At 38.4% G+C, this 21,136-nt stretch overlaps 1 protein-coding gene across 1 annotated transcript in view; it reads right to left on the minus strand.

Moving 5' to 3' along the window:
- Nucleotides 1-2,478: 2,478 nt before the first annotated feature.
- Nucleotides 2,479-21,136, minus strand: part of LOC145992543 (polycystin family receptor for egg jelly-like) — an 87,788-nt gene continuing 69,130 nt past the window's right edge. Inside the window, exons 29-34 of the mRNA XM_083128896.1 lie at nt 19,934-20,065; nt 16,415-16,626; nt 14,020-14,171; nt 6,187-6,381; nt 4,143-4,369; nt 2,479-3,687 (exon numbers count right to left, since the gene is read on the minus strand). Coding sequence (XP_082985022.1) covers nt 2,560-3,687; nt 4,143-4,369; nt 6,187-6,381; nt 14,020-14,171; nt 16,415-16,626; nt 19,934-20,065 — 2,046 coding nt within the window. The 3' untranslated portion in view covers nt 2,479-2,559. The remainder of the gene's footprint in view (nt 3,688-4,142; nt 4,370-6,186; nt 6,382-14,019; nt 14,172-16,414; nt 16,627-19,933; nt 20,066-21,136) is intronic.

The raw sequence follows: 21,136 nt of genomic DNA on the forward strand, positions 1-21,136 counted from the left end.
ATATACTTATTTCTCTGATAACTACATAAATGAACTATAAAAGGGAAATGTTCCTTTTATGTAATAAGTGTAGCTTTTAAATCAAATTTATGGCTTTATTCACCATTTTAACACAGAAATGCTATTTTTTATACCACTTTTGTTCCTGCAATGTGCCCCATTTTTGTACAGAAATCTTTGTTTTACTTACCACAAATGTGATGGCATTACCACTACGAGGGGGGGGGCTCCCCTATGGTGCAGTGGTAGCATCATTGCCTTGTAATCAAGGGGTCCCATGTTTGATACCCCCGGTGGAGGCACAAGTGGTTCGGATCCCACTTTAAACTGTAGGTCCAGTCCCAATTAGCCTTACTGTGCATAAAGTGGACTTAAAACAGCAACTCAAATCAAACCACTATGAGGGCTGCTGGAAAAGTTTCTGCAATCAATAAGAAAAAAGACATTCTGGGAATGGCTTTATTGTTTTTCAAAGTATTCACCCTTAAGATTGATACACTTTTGCATATGCTCAAACCAATTTTGAAAGCATTTTTTCCACTCTGAAGCTGATACCTCAGAAACTGATGTTCGGAATGCGTCAACAGCTGCTTCAGGCAACACAAATCGCTCACCACACATCTTATTTTTCATGTGTGGGAACAAAAAGAAGTCATTAGGTGATAAATCAGGTCAGTAGGAACAATGAGTCATTAATTCGACATTTTTACTGGACAAAAATCAACAGTTTGGTGTGCTGAGTGGGAACTGGCGTTGTCGAGGTGAAGAATAATGCGATGAATTGGGTTTGTTTTACACAATTCATTGTTGACCTCTGGCAAACAAATTGTTGTATACCACTCAGCATTTACAGTCATTCAATCTTCTAAACCTATTGTTGCCACATGTCCGGTATAACGGAAGAAACAAGCAATCATTTGCTTGGCAGCACTCCTTGAACAAACAACTTTTGTTGGTTTCGGCTAACTTTGAAACACCCAAACAGTGGATTGCTGTTTAGTTTCGGGTTCGTATGAATAGATCCAAGTTTCGTCCCCTGTAACGATATAGTACACCACATTTAACTTGCCTCGGTTGAATTTTTCGAGCATTTCTTTACACCAATTTACACGAGCCTGTTTTTGAGCTTCGGTCAAGTTGTGTGGGATCCAACTGTTTGAAAGTTTCCGTATGTTCGGATGACCATGCAAAATCATATGTATGGCTTTCATGTCAATGTTCAAGGATGCCTGAATCTCACTGTATGTGGCATGCCGATCTCTCTCAATCATTTCACGCACAGCATCAACATTACTGGCAACAGATGTGGATGAATGACCTCGTATCACAAAATCCATCACTGAGAAATGTGTGACCATGCTGGAATTCAGAAAAACAATTATACACACATACACTGCCCCCTTCCATATGCCAAAACAATCATTCACATATCTGCAAAACAGAATTATTTTGTCATCTCCTTTTTCTATCACTTTCTTTTCCCATTCATTCATAACCAATTCAGCCAATGCTGGGCTTAGGGTAGAACCTATATTCAGTCCTTCACTCATTAACATTATTTTATCCCCCATTATACTGTAACCATTATTCCAAATGGTTTCCAGCGCCTTCACTACCCTTTCACTATCCCATTCTCCTATAATTTCTTGTCCCATTCTCTTTTTAACAATGTCCAAAACGTGTGCCCTCTTGATGCTCGGGAACATACTTTTCACGTCTAAGCTAAACATTGTCGTCTTCATCTCGTTTAACTTAAGTCCTTTTATGAGGTCCACTACTTGAACACTGTTCTTAACTGCTCTGCTTTCTTGCTGTGTTACCAACACTTCAATTACTTTCTTTAATTTCTTTTCCAAAGGTTTCAAAATATTGTTTCTGCAGTCCATTACTGGTCTCAACTTTATCTCCTTTTTGTGTATCTTTGGAAAGCCTTTCAAACTTGGTAGTCTTCCTGTTTCCTTTATGCACTTCTTGAATCCTCTCCTCCTACAGTCTTTTATGACCCTTTCTCTTATAGTTTGTTCTTTCTTCTGTTCCATAAATCTCCTCATATCCATTTTCTTTTAGGTCTTCAAACTTCCTCTCGTACCATGTTTGTGTATATATATCATCCTGTTTTTGTATCTTGTTACATTTGTACTTGGTGCAGAGTCTGAAGAAGACCTTGCTAGAAGGTTGAAACGTTACATTTAGTTTATGTTTTATAATAAAATAAATTACTGCCTTGGTCAGCATATTGAGTTTTTCAGAATTGAATGCATTGTCTAATGATCCTACCTGAAAGAGAACAAGTGGTGTTTTGGACCCAGGAAGAAGTATAATATTTCATCTGCATGTTGCAATTAAATTTCTTTCTACGTCAACATGAAACAAAAACTACCAAAACCAAACACAAAGGTTATATATTAATAAATTTATTTAAAACGTACAGTGCTTGAAGATGCAGACTGTAGGAAAATTGTGATTGGCAAAAACTTTTTCAACTTTTTTGCATTAATAACAGAAAATAGCAAACTTACAATTTGCACTACTTTTTATGCATCACATTAAACTCCATCTTTATATCAAATCTTCTATTGCCATTATCCTTCTCTCTAATGCTTGCATTGTTGTGGAGGTTAAAATCAAGCTGCAAGCTAAGTTTTCATTTTCCCTCATGTTGAGCACAGCCCCTACCCCTGTGGGAACAGGCTGGTGCTCCTTCTTCACCAACGAGCCTTCCATGTAATCCACCGAAAGTGCAGCCATGGCGCACAGCTTCTTCTCCACAACCGCCACGTTGAGCAACAGCTTTTTAGCGAGGAAGGCAGAAACAATATGTTTCATTGCCTCCAGCTTCGTCAGTCGAGTTTCTTGCGGAAACTGCATATTTGAAGACCTGTCTTCCTGCTCGCGTGGCTGGTTGCGAAGATCAGCAGCGTGAAAGGAACTGAAATATCGCTTCAAGAAACCACGAAGGCGTTTGTGTGGTTTTACCATCCTTATAGAATGCCTGGCTCTTTTTAGTGCACCTACGTAAATAACTACACACATAATTCTTGCGAAGACCAAAACTACCCCAAAACATGTAAAGACAGTCACAAGGTGCAAATATGATTTGTTAATAGCTTCAAAACTGAAATTACGCGTGAAAATTTCCACGATTGAACAAATGGAGCAGCAAAAATTGTGAAACTCAAAAGTTGAAGTTCCATACAAGGCACGGCCAAATCCCAAAAGACCTCCAAAGAGAGTTGAGAAAATAACAAGGTATGCAAGAATGGTTCCCACTGCCAAACCCAAAACCACAGTAAATGTGCCAAAACAGAATCTACCAATTACAAATCCTAATTTTGCTGTTACAAAAGCCAGCATTCCTGCAAGAAGGCACATGAGTGCATCGTCAGTGTAAACGGCAAGAGCAAAACTATGAAACCTGTTGGCATCTGCCTGCATCAGCTTTCTCTCCATGTCATGCTCAAACGTCTTTTGCTGAAAGTACACAATGATTGTGACAATCCCACAAATGACAATAATAAAATCTGCAATGTGCCAGATGCTTGTGAAGTAACACGAAGGAGTGTGGAAAGCCATTTTCTTGCCCTCAGAGTGCAAGCAGTAGAGAAGAACAAAAATTAGAGCAATAAATATCGTAACCATCACAACTTCTGTTGGCGAAGTTTGTGGCCTCACCTTAATTGACGTTACCTGCAAAGAAAAATAGGATGTTATGTAAATTATTTTCTTTACTACTCAGCACAATTTCTAGATCAATGAATGTCTCGGTGGTCTGCAATACAAAAACACAAATACACACACTATGGTGGGTGCAGATTTACTTTACTAGATCCCACAGCAATTGTTTCCTCTGAGGGAAGGTTAGTGCATATTGAATTATGCCCCCCCCCCCTTTGACAGATATATTAGGAATGGAATGATATTAATTTTTTTCTGATACCGATGAAACACCAATATAAAATTGTGCAAGTTCCTTAGAACTGCAGTTTAAACATATTTCCTTGTTAAAGATTTCATTTTTGGCACAGAACTTGGCCATAACTACACCATGAAGAAGGCTAACTTTCTCAAAGCCACAGTTATGCTCTTAAAAGTTGACTGTGGGTTCAGGTGAGCAGAATAGCATACAATATGAAAGTACATACCATTGGGTAGACCGTGAAGACATCTGTTATCCCTTTCTCCATGAGAATCGTGATGCTGGACAGAATGTTTCTGTTGGGGTTGAAGAGGTTGAACTCCACAAACACCGCCCTTGTGTACTGATCGAACCACCCTGATCTCACGAGGTAATTCATCACAAGGTACGAGTTTTCTCTTGTTCTTCCTAAGAGGGCAACATAGCCACCTCCTGAATAATGAGTGAAGCCACCTGAAATCATGAAACAGAACTTACAGTTCATGTGTGATGTACCATATTAAAGTTGAAATATGCATAGTTTTTGTTTCCACTCACTTTTTTCCTTTCTTCTTCTTCTTCCCTAAAGTACATTTATAAATATACTGTTTCATCATCTAAAGCAAAATCTGACAGTCACATGAAGAGGCTGATGCTGATCACATCACCCCCACTCACGACCGGATCAAGAAAGTGTGGGGCGTTACCCTCACACCCCCTTTACGCCTTCATGGCATGGTGCTAAGCACAGGGGAGCACTTTACTTTTTACATGAAGAGGCTCTCTCAGGATAGCAACCAGATCAGTATCAGAGGTTTCGAAGTTTTCAAGAGCCAACATTATCTTCAGGGATTGAAGTCTTTGTGAAGATGATTTATTGATTGACTGATTTACTTTATTTTACTTCGCTTTGCTGCAACATTTGGCTAACTGTGAAGATGAAGATGGATGCAGGGACAACACGACATGAGTCTCACAGAAGATTGTACTGGCTGTGAGTCAAGACAACAGAGCCTCGCTAGTCTGCAAAATGCAGTCCAGGGTGTACAGAAGGTTGTTCGCTTTATATCCGACCATTTTTGATGGGTACTCACCTTAAGAGATACCGGGCCGCCACCATCGATCATGTTCTATTGGACCCCCAGCATTGTGGACTATCGCCCGGCATCGCAGTTTCCATTGCAGCAAGCTCCGGCACAGGACAGGCATGGGAATTCTGTCCCACTCCTCCCTGCAAGCTTTCCATAGACCATCCAGGGTGCAAGAATCCATTGGACTGGCATCTGGGCTTTTCACAGGAATGTCTTCAAACTGAATGACACGAATTCTTAATTCCTCTGCCATTTCCTGATAAAAACGTACTGATGTTCTGGCGGTATGACTCGAAGCCTTGTCCATATGGATCATCATCTGGTTCGCGTCCATTCCATACATTTGTGGGATGTCTCCGATAGATAGGTGTCAGAATCGAGTCTTGGAAGTATCTGGCATTCACCTTCACGTTTTTGTCCACCTTGCGTATCATCAACTTATCCTCATATCCGAATCCCGTCACAAGCATAAAGCCACGAGGGAAACTTTCCCTGCACTGACGAACAAAGTTGCTGCGCCCCTTGCTGTCAATGTCACGGTATGTGACACTTCGCTTGCAGCCCTTCTCCTGGTGATTTTCGTGGGTGAATGTTTCGCAAGGAGAGCCTGTTGTGTGTAACGGGCCACAATAGCTTTTGCAGTAGTCACCCTGAGTGTTTCACAATGCGTACGTATGAAAACTTAGCATGGAAAAGGGCCATTACGTAACCCTCCCAATACTGGTTCATTTTCGGCGCCATTTGATAACATTCACTACCAACACTCATGCACCTACAAGTTCAGACACAACACTGCTCCCGCCAGCAGACCCATAGTTCTAGCATGATACGCCAGTTGGCAGCACCGAATCGACAATGGTCGGATATAAAGTGAACAACCTCTGTAATATGTGGAAGTGTGCTTGACATTTGAGTGTTCTCAGGAAGGGGCCCCTTGATGATGATAATGGCTATCCAGAACTGAACTGATCGATATCCCAAGAGAATACCTTCGTTTTACCCACCACGAAAGCTTCATGATGCATATCCAGCAGTCATAGTGATGAATGAATGATACAAGTTCATAGCATGTTTGTCATTTCATACCAAATCAGAACTGATACTGATAAATTTTGTGACAGTGATCAAAATTGCGTATCGGTACATCTTATATATTTTGTGATTTATCTCGGACTATTTTATTGATAAAGGAATTTTTACCCCACATAGAGAAAGTGAACGAAGACCACCAATTTGTGTACTGCCATGGCAGTCGTGAGGTCCTAGCTCTTCGGCTTCCATCCTCAGGAGTCGTCCATCCAGGAGAGTAGGATTTCACATCGCCTGTGAAGAATGACTGCTCCATCTCCTTACAATGACTGGTTGCATTGAGGTCCGATTCCTGTTTACAAAATCCTGGGAATCGAAAGAAAGAAGAATAACTTTCCACATGAAAATTAATTGTAGCTGCCTTTCTCCCATCAGCTTAAAATATTAGTTACACCCTGATGGTGTAGTGGAAACACTGTCACCTTGTAATCAAGGGGTCACAGGTTTGATGAGGCACATTCCACAATGGTTTAGATTTCACTTTAAACTGTAGGCCCAATCCCAATTAGCCTCTCGGAGCATACAGTGGACTTAAACAAACATTGACAGTAGCACCGATGTGTTACTCTTACTGGTGTCTGATATTTGCTTTTCTATATTTTTCAGGATAACACAATGAGGATGAATGGTGATTACATGAAACTGACGAAGGGACAATACGAGAACGATCGATGATTTGGTGTTTTAAGTCCACTTTGTGCACAGTAAGGCTAATCGGGACTGGGCCTACAGTTTAAAGTGGGATCCGAACCAGTGTGCCTCCACCGGGAATCGAACCTGGGACCCCTTGATTGCAAGGTGACGATGCTACCACTGCACCATCTGGGAGGCCCACGAGAATGAACGTAAACACAGCCAGGCCAAGGCTCAAAGCCAGAACCTTAGGTAGAAAGATCATAAGTCAACCACAGAGATGTTTAATGGGAAGAGTGACAATTACGCACCGGTTGTGCATTTATTTCATTACCGTCGGAATGGGCATTACTACTATAAAAACCCTTGACTATACAAGAGAGTATGACCTTTTCTCCATGTTGCACGTGGAAGCGGTTTTTTAAGGTGATTATTAAGATAGACACGATGTTTGAAAAATATAAACAATAAGTATTTACAGAATCCTATTCTTTATGGGAGTTTCGACTTTTCCTACAACTAAGACATAGCTCAACGTGCCCTTTTTCCGTCCATGTACTATTCTACGCCATTGGACGTTTGATATTCCTGAGAGAACGAATAAAATAATGGTCCCATAAGCGTAATGCATTTCTCCTTGCCTCTTACGGCCATCCTGGCAGTGTTGCCAAAACCTGATGTACATAAGAGACCTAAATTTCACCTTAAATAGAGCTAAAGTTGACTTTCAAGGAGCTAGAATAACAAAGGCTGCATAAAGTGCCTCCTAGGGTAATTTTATGTGTCAAGAGGGGTGGCGGCCCTGTTATTACTGTTATTACATTACAGTGATAGCAATTTATTCTTAATTTTCACCATCTAGATTTGGCGGCATCACCCATCTCAATAATCCACTCATGCTCATATGAAATCGAAAATAAAGGATTCCCAGATAACTTGTCATCTTCACCTTAGCCAAGGCGCTGTAAAAAAGTAGCTGGGGAGGTAAGACAGGGTGGGGCGACGCAGCCAATATAACAATATCACATCATGTGCAAAATATATACTCATGGCAAAAGTTGGTCTTTGTGGGCCAGAGCCAGTGATGGCATCATAGTGGGGTAGGAGACGGGTACCACAGGTCACAGCGAAGCGAGTGCACGAAAGAAGCCAGATCTGGCTCCAAAAGAGAAAACCTCTTAACAGTGCTTGGCAGCTGCTGCAGAGAGAAGGACCTAGGGGAAATTGTCCCTCTTCCCCTAAACTAAAATTATTTATAAATGTGTTATGCCTGCTTTAGATGGAAGCATTTCCTTTAACATTTTTGCTAGCATAATTGCTTCATAAATGCTTCCAAAAATCTTATAGCAGATAATTAGAGGCATGCATATTTCGTTTTTGACAAAAACACGAAATATGAAATATCACATTGTAATGTTAATTTTTCATGTTTCTGAAAGGTGTGAGGTGCATTTTTCTACCCAGTTTTGTCACGAAATGATGCGAAATGAACTGCAAAATGCAAAATAGACTCTTAAACACGAAATTTACCTTTTATATACCGACGCAACACTTTCTAAAGTCTGAAGTATCCTATGAGTTATGCAATTCACGGAAAATTGATTAATTCTGCTGTAAATATTTGAGAAGCAAAAATGGACCCCTTTATACAGGAATAAACTTAACATTCTGGTAATGATTTAATGTGCTATTAGAAGAGATATGTTTATTTTGTGTAATAGTGCAGTTTTTAAATCAAATTTAGGATTATATTCACATTTTTAAAACCAAAATGTCATTTTATATACCGCTTTTTCACCGCTATAACAGCGAAATGTTATTCTATTTACCGCTTTTGAACCCGAAATTGGCTCTGTTTTTGTACCGAAATTTTGCTTTTTTCAGGGTAGCTACGATTTTTTGATTATGAAATTCCCTGACTTTTCCAGGTTTTCCAGACCAGAAATGAAATTTTTCCAGACATGTTTGTTGTCTTGATTTTTGCTTTTGAACTCATGTTTTTTAATAAAATATGAATATGCAGGCACATTATTATGAATATGAATATACACAGTTATTGATTTTTGATTTGATTGTAAAATTGTGGGAGCGTCAGCACTTAGGCTATTTTGCTCCCGTCACATTATACGGGGGCCAGCCCCTTATCATTACAAAGAACAACTCTAACGTTGCGGAATTAAAAATCTTAAAATGTTCTGACTTCTGTTAAAAGCTCAGGTTGTAAAGGGGCACTCAGCACACATAAGGACAAAAAACAGGACAACACACACAAAATTATACTGGCCATAGTGCCAGTCGCCAGAGCCTCGTTAGTCTTTAGTCCAGGGTGTACTAACGTGGAAGTGAGGTTGACATTTGGGTGTACTACGTGGAAGGTCACCCCTTACACCCCATACACAGTTATTAGCTGAAAATTTACCTAGTGATTAATACAATGCTATTCAATGAAAAAATAAAAACTATTGTACTTCCGCATTTTCACTAAGTAATTACAATTAAAGTGGTGTAAAAAAATCAATAAAAAATGTAGCCTATATCAAAGCTGTACAATGTAACCTGTATACAACCTCAATTATATCAAAACAAATGAGAAACAACAGAAAATTAGGTCATGTACCTTTAGAAAATATGCAATAAGTGTAATGATTATATTTTTAAATTTATTGAAAATAGTATATATTTCAGAAATTCAGAACGTGAATGGGGCTGGTGACACACCACACACCTAAAAAAATATATATGTGGGCCATGCTTTGGAATCAAGTACCTTCATTACTTGATTTTTCCACATGCTGGAACCAATTTTATATTACGGAAAACATAGAAATCTGTCTATTAAAAGGTAACAGTTCCGAATGTTTTATGATTTTTTTCAAATTTTCCTAGCAGGAAGACTAATTATCATAGAATTTTGGCAATCATTGTGACACAAAATTTGAACCTTCCTTAAAATAATGAGCACTGTTTGGATTCGAAAAAAGTTATTTATGTTGAAAATACACCCTATACGCCCCCTATACGCCTTCATGGCGTGGTGCTATGCACAGGGGAACACTTTACCTTTTTTTTTTTTATGTTGAAAAGAAAACTTCAAAATGACCTTACGCAATCATACACACTTCCCACGGACAAGCTATTCTCCGGTTGACAAGCGACAGTAAGTATCGTAAACTAGTGGGAATGAATGTAGAAATGAATCGGAACCTTAGTAGAGTGCATTCAGGGTCTTTATTTTAATTCTAAGACAACAAAACCTGACCTTCCTAACCTAACCACTTACTTCTTCTTCCCCTTCGTGCTGTTAGGCGTCGGGGTCCTTCAGCCATCTGCTAAAACTCTTCCTATCTTGTGCCATCCATTAGTGCCTTTCTTCTTTTAGTAACCATCTCTGACAGGTATTGCTCCCATTCTATCCGAGGTCTTCCTCTTCCTCTCCTTCCTTCTGGTCTCGCCTCCATTACTTGTTTCGGTTTTGTTTCTTCTCCCACTCTCATGATATGGCCATCCAAGTGTTCTTCTCTCTATTATCTCTTCAGTTGATTCTACTTGTAGCTGTTCCCTGATTTTAGTGTTCCTGATTCTATCTCGTCTGGTTTTTCCTATGACTCTTCTGAGGTATTTCATCTCTGTTGCTCTTAATCTACTTTTATGCTTATTTTGGAGCGTTAAGCTTTCTATGCCATAGAGCATTGTTGGTATAATTATGGTTTTGTAAATCCTTAATTTAGTATTTTCTTGTACCTCCTTTTTCCCTACTATTGTATTACTTATTTGGTAATATATTTTATTTGCTTTTTGAACCCTGCTATTTATTTCTTATACTTTTCCATCGGCTGTTATTATTGTTCCCAAATATTCATATCTATTCACTTGTTCTAGCTGTTCTCCTTGCCATTTTATTTCCAATCTCTCTTCATTTCCATGCTTTGATATATGAATTACTTTACTCTTCTTTGGGTTCACTATCATTTCTCTATCTTGTATTGAACTGGCCCATTCTATTACTGTATTTTGTAGTTCCTGTTTTGTTGGTGTTATTAATGCTATGTCATCAGCATACAGAAGTGATTGTACATAAACTGGTTTCAGTTTCCTATTTCCAACCTTACATTTTCGTGTTCTTCTTCTACTTTGTATATGTATTTGATCCATTAGTATTATAAATAGTAAGGGGCTGAGGCTATCTCCTTGTTTAACTCCTTTGTTCATCTTAAATTCTTTTGATTTCTCCCCTCCTATTCTCACTATTCCTTTAACTCTCTTGTATCAAAGGCTGCCTTTAAATCCAGAAAGGTTACAAACAGTTCTTTTTCTCTGCTAAGAAATTTATCTATGGCTTGTCGTAGCGTAAAAATGTGATCTTGCGTTTGTCTTCCTCTTCTGAAAGCTGCTTGTTCTTCTTCTATGTCCTCTACTTCATCTCTTAAACTTCTTTCTAAGATTCTTGTGTATATTTTTAGAGCTACTGAAGATAGACAGATTGCTCTATAGTTTTCACATTTTACAGTGCTACCCTTTTTGTGGATTGGTATGATCATGTTTCTTTCCCAATCTTTGGGTATTTTAATTCTCTTCCATGCTTCATTACAAATCTTCCACAACCATTGTACAACTTTCTTTCCTCCCATCTTTATTAGTTCTGGGTATACTCCGTCTGCTCCTGCTGCTTTTCCTAATTTCACTCTCTTCATTGCATCCTCCACTTCTTGCATTTTCATTTCATCTCTTCCATCCTCTTCTACATTTGCACTCTCTATTGCATCTTCTTCATTCATCTTCCCATTTTCATCTCTAAATGTGTTTTCGTAATACCTACTCCATGTCTTGAATATATCTTCAGTTTCTGTTTGGATCTTTCATGATTCATCTTCTATGTTTCTTATTCTCTTCCCATAATTTCCTTTCATTGCTTTTACTGTCTGCCAGAACTTTCAACTATTCCCTTGATAGTTTTTCTCTATTTCTAACCCAAGGGGCGACCCAGGGTAAGGTGAAGTGAACATATAACCTCTCCCTTGCCAAGACCGCAGTGCGTGTTCGATGAACACATCCTTCTCGAGGTGACCCTGATTTCGATAAACACTCTGGATCTAGACTGGGAAGTCGATAAAAATCCCTGAAGAGGGGCAGCAGCCTCTTCAGTACTGGCCTAGAGTCGATGAGGACATCAGTCCAAAAGAGTGTAGAACCAGACAGTCACAGGCGGAGTTGGAGCAAAAGAATGGCTGTGACACTGCGAGGGAGTAAACCCTCCAAACTGGCAGGCCGGAAAGCCATAAGAAGGCCGCCCCTTCATTCGGCTAGACTCACCGTAGGGCTAATAACCCACGTGGTGTCGAAAATTCATTTTATTCAGAGAAGACATAAGGTAGAAGCCCAACAGATGAAATGGAAACGACAAGGCAAGAAAAGGAAAATGATTATTGGAACATGGAATATAACCTAACCACAAAAGCATATATTGACAAAATCTTAAGTAATCGCTAAAACTCTGCAGTATGTGTTAACATGCTAAATCGAAATCGAACCATGTAAAAGTTGCATTTGTAGTATGATGAAATCGTAATAAAAAAAAAGGAACTTGGGCACATTTTCACCACTTTTCAGCATAATTTCATTCTACACGCAAAAAATATGTAAAATTACTATCGGCATCAAACCAACATTCCTAACCTAACAACGATGTGTGACCAGCGTACGTTTAATTCCTCTATTTTGCACCAGTTTTTTAAAAATAAATTCATTCTACATGCACAAAACACGTGCATATTCGAATAATGACGTCACTGATACTGCATAAAATCAATAATTTCTCGGGTGTAACATCTCTGCAATGTAAAAACTATGACAACGAGCAGCAAATGAACTAGTTGATCAGGTTGCTTCTGAACGAGTCGCAAACGAAGAACTCAAATTCACAGAACGGGTTAACGGGGGGAATGAAGTAGTGAGTCCCTTTATTTTTACTAGGCACCCGTCCAGTGTGACGTCAACCACAACCAGTTTACGTGAAATTCTGCTCTTCAAGGCAGAAAGTATTACATTGTCTTTGGTTCAAGGAGTATACAGTTATTGCAGATCCAAAACCAATGAACTGTCCGAACACCAACCTGCTCCGCTTCACATATCAAAAGGGAACGGGTTCCGAATGGGTGTGTTCTTGCAGAAAGGAAATTTAATCACCACACACAAAGCTAAAGCAACATTTTCTCCACAAGAAATTCTGAGGATGGCTGGTGCATAGGTTTAGTCTTGAATAGCTTGTTCTCTAAGGAAAAATCTCAGGCCTCTCCAAATTCCGGTCTTGAACAGGTTCACAAGAACGAGTCACAAAATGAACGGATCCAAGAGTGAATAAATATAGAATCAAAATGCAAAGGAACCATAATTTTGTACGTAACAGACTAGAAGTCATAATGAAGAGAGGAATAAGTTTCTGAACTGAATCTTTTGGGGGAACTGGAATCACAAGAACAGAATTCGGAAGTGGAAATGAACCCATTCGTTCATTTTGTAACTGGTTCTCCTTCAACTCCAAAAGGCACGTAAATTCCAGAAAATATGCAAAATTCCCTGACTTTTCCCTGACCAACTAAATTCCCTGACTTTTCCCTGTTTTCCAGGTTTTCCAGTCGCGTAGCAACCCTGTTTTTTATTTACCAAAAATATGTGCCTCTGCAGATAGTACTTTACACGGAAACATTTCATGTAACATTTCGGTTAGCTTTTGCGATTACAATGTATAATACATACAGTATGAAAGGCACATCGAGTTACACCACCTATGGTGAGTGCACGGGGTCCGCAATTGAAACAACTAAAATATTCTTCCATACGTGTACGTGTAGATGTTACCAAGTATGTATTTAAGCAGCACCATTGCTTTGTGCCTAAAACCTTTTACAGGCAACATTATTACTCTCGGTTGAATAGTTATTGGCTTTTTTAAATGTGAAGTGATACGTTGTTTACATCTCACTCGGCCACCATTACATCTGCACTCATGACATAGAGCTCGCTTCTGATTGGTTATGCTACGAAAAATGATACAGAAATAGGGCTGATGCTATCCTTGAGAAATGCCATGAAATATGCCACAGCATCTGAAATATCATAAGATTTTTCACTTTACATGGTAACATTTTGGTCATGGCACAAAATGCTTTTGTCTAAAGTGGACCTTGTACACCATAGATTAAAACTATGACATGTGAAACTTCTAGAGTTTCACTTAAAAATATTCCTTCTCACATGATGAGAAGAGTATTAAAATAGCTGTCATTATTGTTACGCATCTTATTTTCTACATACCGGGAGGGAATCTCAGCTGCCTTAACTGCACAACCCCAACTAGCTGTGAGTTGTAATCCTCTGTCCATCCTCGTCCTTTTACTATGCTCCCATTGTACCAATACATCTCATACGCACTGGGTATTATTGTAGTATTTATGTAATCTATTACACTGAAAAGAAAATCGGTCTTAGTTTATGTGCATAAAATTAGAATTTTCAATTCATATGACAAGACATGTAAAGAACTTCATATTTCCCAAGCTACTTCATAAACTAATTATGTAACGTAGGCAACTACGAGGCACATGCAAAAAAAAAAGGGCCGATAATTTTTACGCGGGGTTGGCAACACTGATGAAGTTGAGCATGCGCAGGAGCATGCCCTAGTATTCTGTGCTTGCAACAGAGATAGAATCGTCAGAGTGGGGTTGCGTACGTGCGAGTAACAGTAAGGTGAAATGGCTGCCGTAATACAAAATCCCGCCAAATGTGAAGTGAGATCTGTCATACGATTTCTGAACGCCAAAGGACAGAATGCAGCTGACATCCATCGGGAATTGTGTGCCATTTATGGACCGACAGTGATGAGTGAAGGGAAGGTCAGGCAATGGTGCAGAGAGTTTCGGAAGGGCGTTCAAATGTACCCACTGGGGGGAGGATGGGGATGACCTCTTTTCGCACATAGTGACGGGGGATGAAACGTGGATATTGTACGCCACTGGGGAGTCGAAGCAGCAGTCAATGCAATGGCGGCACTCTGCTTCTCCTAAAGCGAAGAAATTCAAACAAACACCATCAGTTCACAAAATCATGGCAACAGTGTTTTGGGACCAAAAGGATGTGATTTTTGTGGAATTCTTGGAACCAGGACGAACAATTACAGCAGAGGTGTATTGCGAAACACTGAATAATCTACGACGTGCCATCCAAAATCGGCGGAGAGAAATGGTACGCTCTGGAATTTTTCTGATCCATGACAACGCCCGCCCACACACAGCTGCTCGTACTGTTGAGACAATTGAAAGATTTTGATGGGAACTATTCATCATCCCCCTTACAGCCCGACCTTGCCCCCAGCGATTTCTTTCTTTTTCTTCACCTGAAAAATTGACTTGCATTGAAGCGTTTCAACGACAGTGACATGCTCAAGACATTAGTTCTGGACTGGCTGTACTCTCAGGCGGTAGATTTTTACACAGAGGGTATACGGAAGCTTGTGCCACCCTATCAGAAATGTCTGGAGGTTAATGGTGACCACATCGAAAAATAGCCAAGGTATGTACTTGGTTATCAATTACAATAAATTTATTCTCCTATCATTTTCTTGTTTTTTAAAAAATATCGGCCCTTTTTTTTGACATGCGCCTCGTAGTTAGGGTTGAACACAACAAACTCTTGCAAAGAAAGATTGACTGACAATGAAATGAGTTTTCAAGAAACTACAATGGGTAAACATTTACTGTTTCTGAGGTCATGAATCATGACAATAGATCAAAAGTAGGGTAGGGCAGGTACAGAAGAGCTGAAAGGCATTTATTAGTATGGAGCAACACATATTTGGCTATGAGGAAGTGATAAATAGTTTGTTTAAAGTACAGCACTATATAATTGATTGATTGATTTGGTGTTTTAAGTCCACTTAATGTACAGTAAGGCTAATCGGGACTGGACCTACAGTTTGAAGTGGGATCCGAACCACTATGTGCCTCCACCGGGTATCAAACCTGGGACTTCTTGATCACAAGGTGACGACACTACCACTGCACCATCAGGGAGGCCTCTCAGCACGATATGTATGTTCCTGAAGAATGTTAAAGATCACATAAATAGACACGGTAAATGAATATTAATTGAATTGAAAATTGTGGATGCATCAGCACTTAAACTATTTTGCTCCCATCATACTATTCAGGGCCCAGCCCCTTAACATAACTAAAATAAATGCATGTCTGGGATGTACTACATTTGGGTGCCTTACCAGAAGGTCACTCCTTAGATGACATAAGAAATGTAGAGAATCTTGTGAAAATTGACCATGCAATCAAGATGCAGTATGGTATGTCATATCTCGAGGCACAAAGGAATAATGACCACAGTAACCGAAGGGTGAATACCAAGGGGAGCACATTGCTCACAATGGAGTACATTAAAGAAGTCAAAAAGGGTGTAAAATCAAAAAGCTGCAGAGAAAATCAAGATTTTAGCAGAAGACAGAAAAACACAAAACAATTGGAGTCATGCAACACAGTAAGAACGAAATATAAATCAGTACGATAACTGCCCTACAAAGGCATTGGAAAGAAAGAGAAGGAAAATAGGAAGTGAGAAAGATAATGTAAATGTAGGGGTGGTGGAGGGGGAGGATTGAGTACTAGAAAACTTATGACGATTGATGCAAATACATTTTACTTACTCATACAATGTAATTACTTCATTAAGAGAAGTTTTCCCAAATCTACTCCTCCCAGAATACGCTTTCAACAAATGTACATTGTTGTAGAAAGCCATTGAATCTCTAAAGGCAGCGACAATGCTAAATAAAACCACTATCAGCAGAAGAAACAAGCTCATGTCGGCTAATCCTTCCCTCACTGCCTGCTGAGTTCTGTAGTTCTTATGAAGAACCTGAAGATACACAATCAAAATTATTTAATGAATTAATTACTCACATGCAATAGTAAAGAAAAGATCCACTTTCCTTGTAAAGAGATTTAATAACAGAGAGATTTGAATAATTAGAAATACAATGTTCATTTGTTCCTCTTGCATACTCTTATGGATTTTTATCCAGATTTTCTCTTTGGATTATTCAATATAAACATCAGTATTGGTTCAAAGTCTTTACTGCCTCACCTCTAAATTTACTGCAACTTTGCATAGTAGATAAAACAAAAGGGTACATTCACCTTGAAGGAAAATCAACATCATATTCGATGCATGCATGATTATGTAAAGTTTGTTACAGTTCAACCAAGTAACCACAGCCATTGCATGTACAAGGAATTATTTATGTAACTTCTGTGGTTTCATGTTTTTCTTGATGTTTCTGTATGACTGGCAGGTGTCTTTCTCAGATCTTTGTTCAGGATCCATGTTAGAACTGGCAAAAAAAAATGTAATAACATAGCCCCCAAACAAATAACAAATATCCTAGGGATGGGACAGATTAATCAGTACTCTATAGGTATCCCAATATAGGCATATTGGTAAAATTACTGACATACCTATAATAATCCTATAATTTAGTGTAATATTCTGTTGTTTTATTATAATTTTTATGGATAATCTCCATGCCTTCTTTTTGAAAAAGTAAATGTCTAAATATGCAGCTTCTTTTACAATGAAGTCATCTTAAAAAAAAAAAAAAAAAAAAAAAACATTTCTTAAGGTTCTTCAAGGTCCATCTGGAATTTCATATCGGAGCGACAGAATATTGGCTATCAGTATCGGTACAGCATCTTGAATAGGCAGTGTGGAAAACGGGACGGTTCTGCACACTCTGGCAGTTACTCTGAATTATGATCCGCTAGAGGCACTGGTGTCGGCCCTGCTATGTGGTATTCTTCTGCTTATAATGGAAGTAAATGGAGTTTTCGCTGCGACGTCTGATTCTTTTACATGAAGCATTTCTATGAATGTGATAATTGCTATGATGTTTGGTACCGTGGTCGTGAAGATATTAACGAACATTCTAGATAGTTGACCACGTCCTGTTATTGTGACTTTCATTAATAATACGGGAGAATATATACACGTGGAATGCTCTTGGTAACTAATTTTTTGTGTATGAATTAATTAGGTTCATTATTATTATTAATATTATCATCATCATTTCTTTTAAAAATAGACACACTGAAGCATTTGTATTTTTGATATTTACTGTATATTTTCCTCCGCTTGAAACTAATCGGCATGAAGCGACAAAAGGAAACCCACAAAACTTTCTTAGTACCATCAACATGAGTGTTAGGAAACTTTCACACTAATGGGACAAGCGACACAGGATGTTCACATTGATGTGACTAGTGACACAGACACTTCCAGACTGTAAAATAACATTCATTGTGCATGAGGGTCCAAACAGCAAACTGTTCAGCACAAGTTCATATGTTGTATTCGCGTGCTGCTATTACTTCGGTCGGAAAGCTCCTTAACTCTTTCGCTGCGGTTGTCGCTTTTATGCACAGCACACCAGGTGCCTTGCTCCGCGGAAGTCGCATTATTGCGAGTTCATACTTCCACTCGCTGCGGGTGTCGCATTTCTGAAGTACGTCGCTTTTAGTAGCCTTCTGACATCTGTTGATAGTATTTTGAACAATTTGAACTTGTAGTTTTGTTTTTATCCGTATGATGTCGCTAATTACGCCTCCGTTTAGAATTCTTTGACATACGAGCGTTGAGTGCTCTGACATGTCAGTTTCAAATGCATGTTCGAATGTAAACAACATGGCTTCGTCAAGTTGTCAACACTTGTCTGATAATGATGTTACTCAACTGTTATTTGCCGATTCAGAATCAGAAGGTGAATTAAGTTGTGACGATAATAGCGACAGTTGTTATGAGACTTCAAGTGGTGACAGTGATTGTGTAGTGTCTGATGAAGAATTTGTACCGCCGTCCGTAACATCATGGAGCAGAGTGCAAGACAGCATTGATCTAGATGCGGGAATTTCAAATTTTTTCAAAATATCATACCACCAGGGACTACAGAATGGTTTGCCAGTGCAAGGAATGACTTTTGCAAGTTCTTTATAACATATTTTGGGGTGTAAGGGGTGATTTTCCACGTAGTACACCCAACTGTCAACCTCACTTCCACATTAGTACACCCTGGACTGGCCCCATGGCCAGTATAATTTTGTTTGTGTTGTCCTGTGTTTTGTCCTTATTTGTGCTGAGTGTTCTTTGCAGCCTCGGCTTTTAACGAAAGTCAGAACATTTTAATATTTTATGATTTTAATTCAGCAACGTTAGAGTTGCAATGTGTAAAGATAAGGGGCTGGACCCCGTATAGTGTGACGGGTGCAAAATAGCCTTAGTGCTGACGCACCCAAAATTTTAAATTCAAATTCAAATTCAAATTATAACATATTTTGCAATGTAATTTTGTAAAATTATTCTTTCTAAAAAAATGTTTTTTTTTTTTTAAATTTCAAAATTTTTCAAAATATCATACCACCAGGGACTACAGAATGGTTTTCCAGTGCAAGGAATGACTTTTGTAAGTTCTCTATAACATATTTTGCAATTTAATTGTGTAAAATTATTGTTTCTAAAAAAATGTTTGTAAAATTATTGTTTCTAAAAAAATGTTTTTTTTTCTTCAAAATTTCAAAATTTTTCAAAATATCATACCACCAGGGACTACAGAATGGTTTTCCAGTGCAAGGAATGACTTTTGTAAGTTCTCTCTCATATATAATGCAATGTAATTGTGAAAATTATTTTTTTTATAAAAAAAAATATATTTTCAAATTTAATTACGCAGCCAAGGGATATTGTGTGCCAGATAATTCCGCAGCAAAAGAGTTAAAGGAAGGGTACTTAGACTGAAGCGACGTGCCACAGGAGGAGTTCCCAACGAAGTGACAAGCGACATGGTGCCTTCAGTCTATTAGCAAGTGTTGCTGCTAAGTATGCAAACAACAGATCGGATGTAGTATCAGTAAATTTTATATTGCTACTTTATCAGTTTCGGCCAAAATTTCATATCGGTCCATCCCTAAAATATACTTCAAGGGGATACTCCTCACACCAGGTGGAGGTTGACATGAACAATAAATCCTTATTACACCATGCTGTCAGCAGTGAGGAAACATTAATGCAAACAGGACACTACAGAAGATATGTAAAGATTTATTTTCTTATATTATGCAAAGATATATGAACACAAGTACTTTTAATGCATCTTAGAAAAAGAATAATTACTAACTTTTACCGCTTCCAGTGGTAGTGGTTTGTACATATCTGCACAGCGTTCACTTCTTACAGGACATGTGTGGAAATAGATTTCTGGATCCTCTACAGTTAGTGCTAAGCGAGATCTGTCTTGAATGGAGAAAGTCTGGAATGAAAGAAACACATTGGACTTTAAATAATTCAATGTTTCTTTTAAAGTATAATTATCAGTAGTAATAAAAACATCCCAAGACATATCTATGGGATATCATAATTGAATTAATTTAGCATAATAGAGAATTGGTATAAAAACATGAACAATTTTAAAAACATTTATTCAAAAATATATAAGTTAAGGTAAATTGTTCAAAATATTACATGCTCAAGCTAAAAATGACAAGAAATACTTGTTATTCTTATGAAAAAATATAAATATGCTGACCAAGGCAGTAATTTATTTTATTAAAAACATAAACTAAACGTAACGTTTCAACCTTCTAGCAAGGTCTTCATCAGACTCTGTATCAAGTACAAAAGTAACGAGATACACAAGAAGGGCATTATATATACACAAACTTCACTCCCTCCAGACTATTAGAAAGTTGTTAGGAACTTTCTAGCACGTGGCTTTCACTTTCCAACTGTACTTTCACCTAAAAGGCTAAACATAATTACTTTCATATAGAATGTGAAGAGATATTCATATAGAATATCTCACGCTCTTTTTCCTTCATTTTTCTCCCTTCTCCTCTCCTCTTTCTCTCTTGTCCTTTCCACTCTTTCTAACACTTTCTTCCATTCTTTGTTTAACTTCAGTCCCCCATTCCAGTTCATTGTGTCTTCTTCACCTTTCTTCTCTATTTCCTTGGCTTCCTTCCATTTTCTCACTAACATTCTCTTCTCCCTTCCTATCTGCTTAGCCTCATCCCACTCTATGTCATGTCCTGTTTCTCTCGTGTGTTTAAATATCGCATTTCTCTCTCTCTTATGTCGTACATCATCCCTATGTTGTTTCAACCTATCTTTCAGTCTCTTTTTTGTTTCTCCTATGTACACACTCTGACATTCTTTACATTTTACTTCGTAGATAATCCCTTCCTCTTCCTCTTCTCTGTTTTCCTTTTTCTTGTTTGCATTCTTCGCTATTCCTAAGATGCTATTCCTAAGATGCTTATGTAAAGAATGTCAGAGTGTGTACATAGGAGAAACAAAAAAGAGACTGAAAGATAGGTTGAAA

This window comes from Lepisma saccharinum, chromosome 9 (assembly GCF_977018435.1).
Source record: "Lepisma saccharinum chromosome 9, izLepSacc3.1, whole genome shotgun sequence".
Classification (NCBI taxonomy): Eukaryota; Metazoa; Arthropoda; class Insecta; order Zygentoma; family Lepismatidae; genus Lepisma; species Lepisma saccharinum.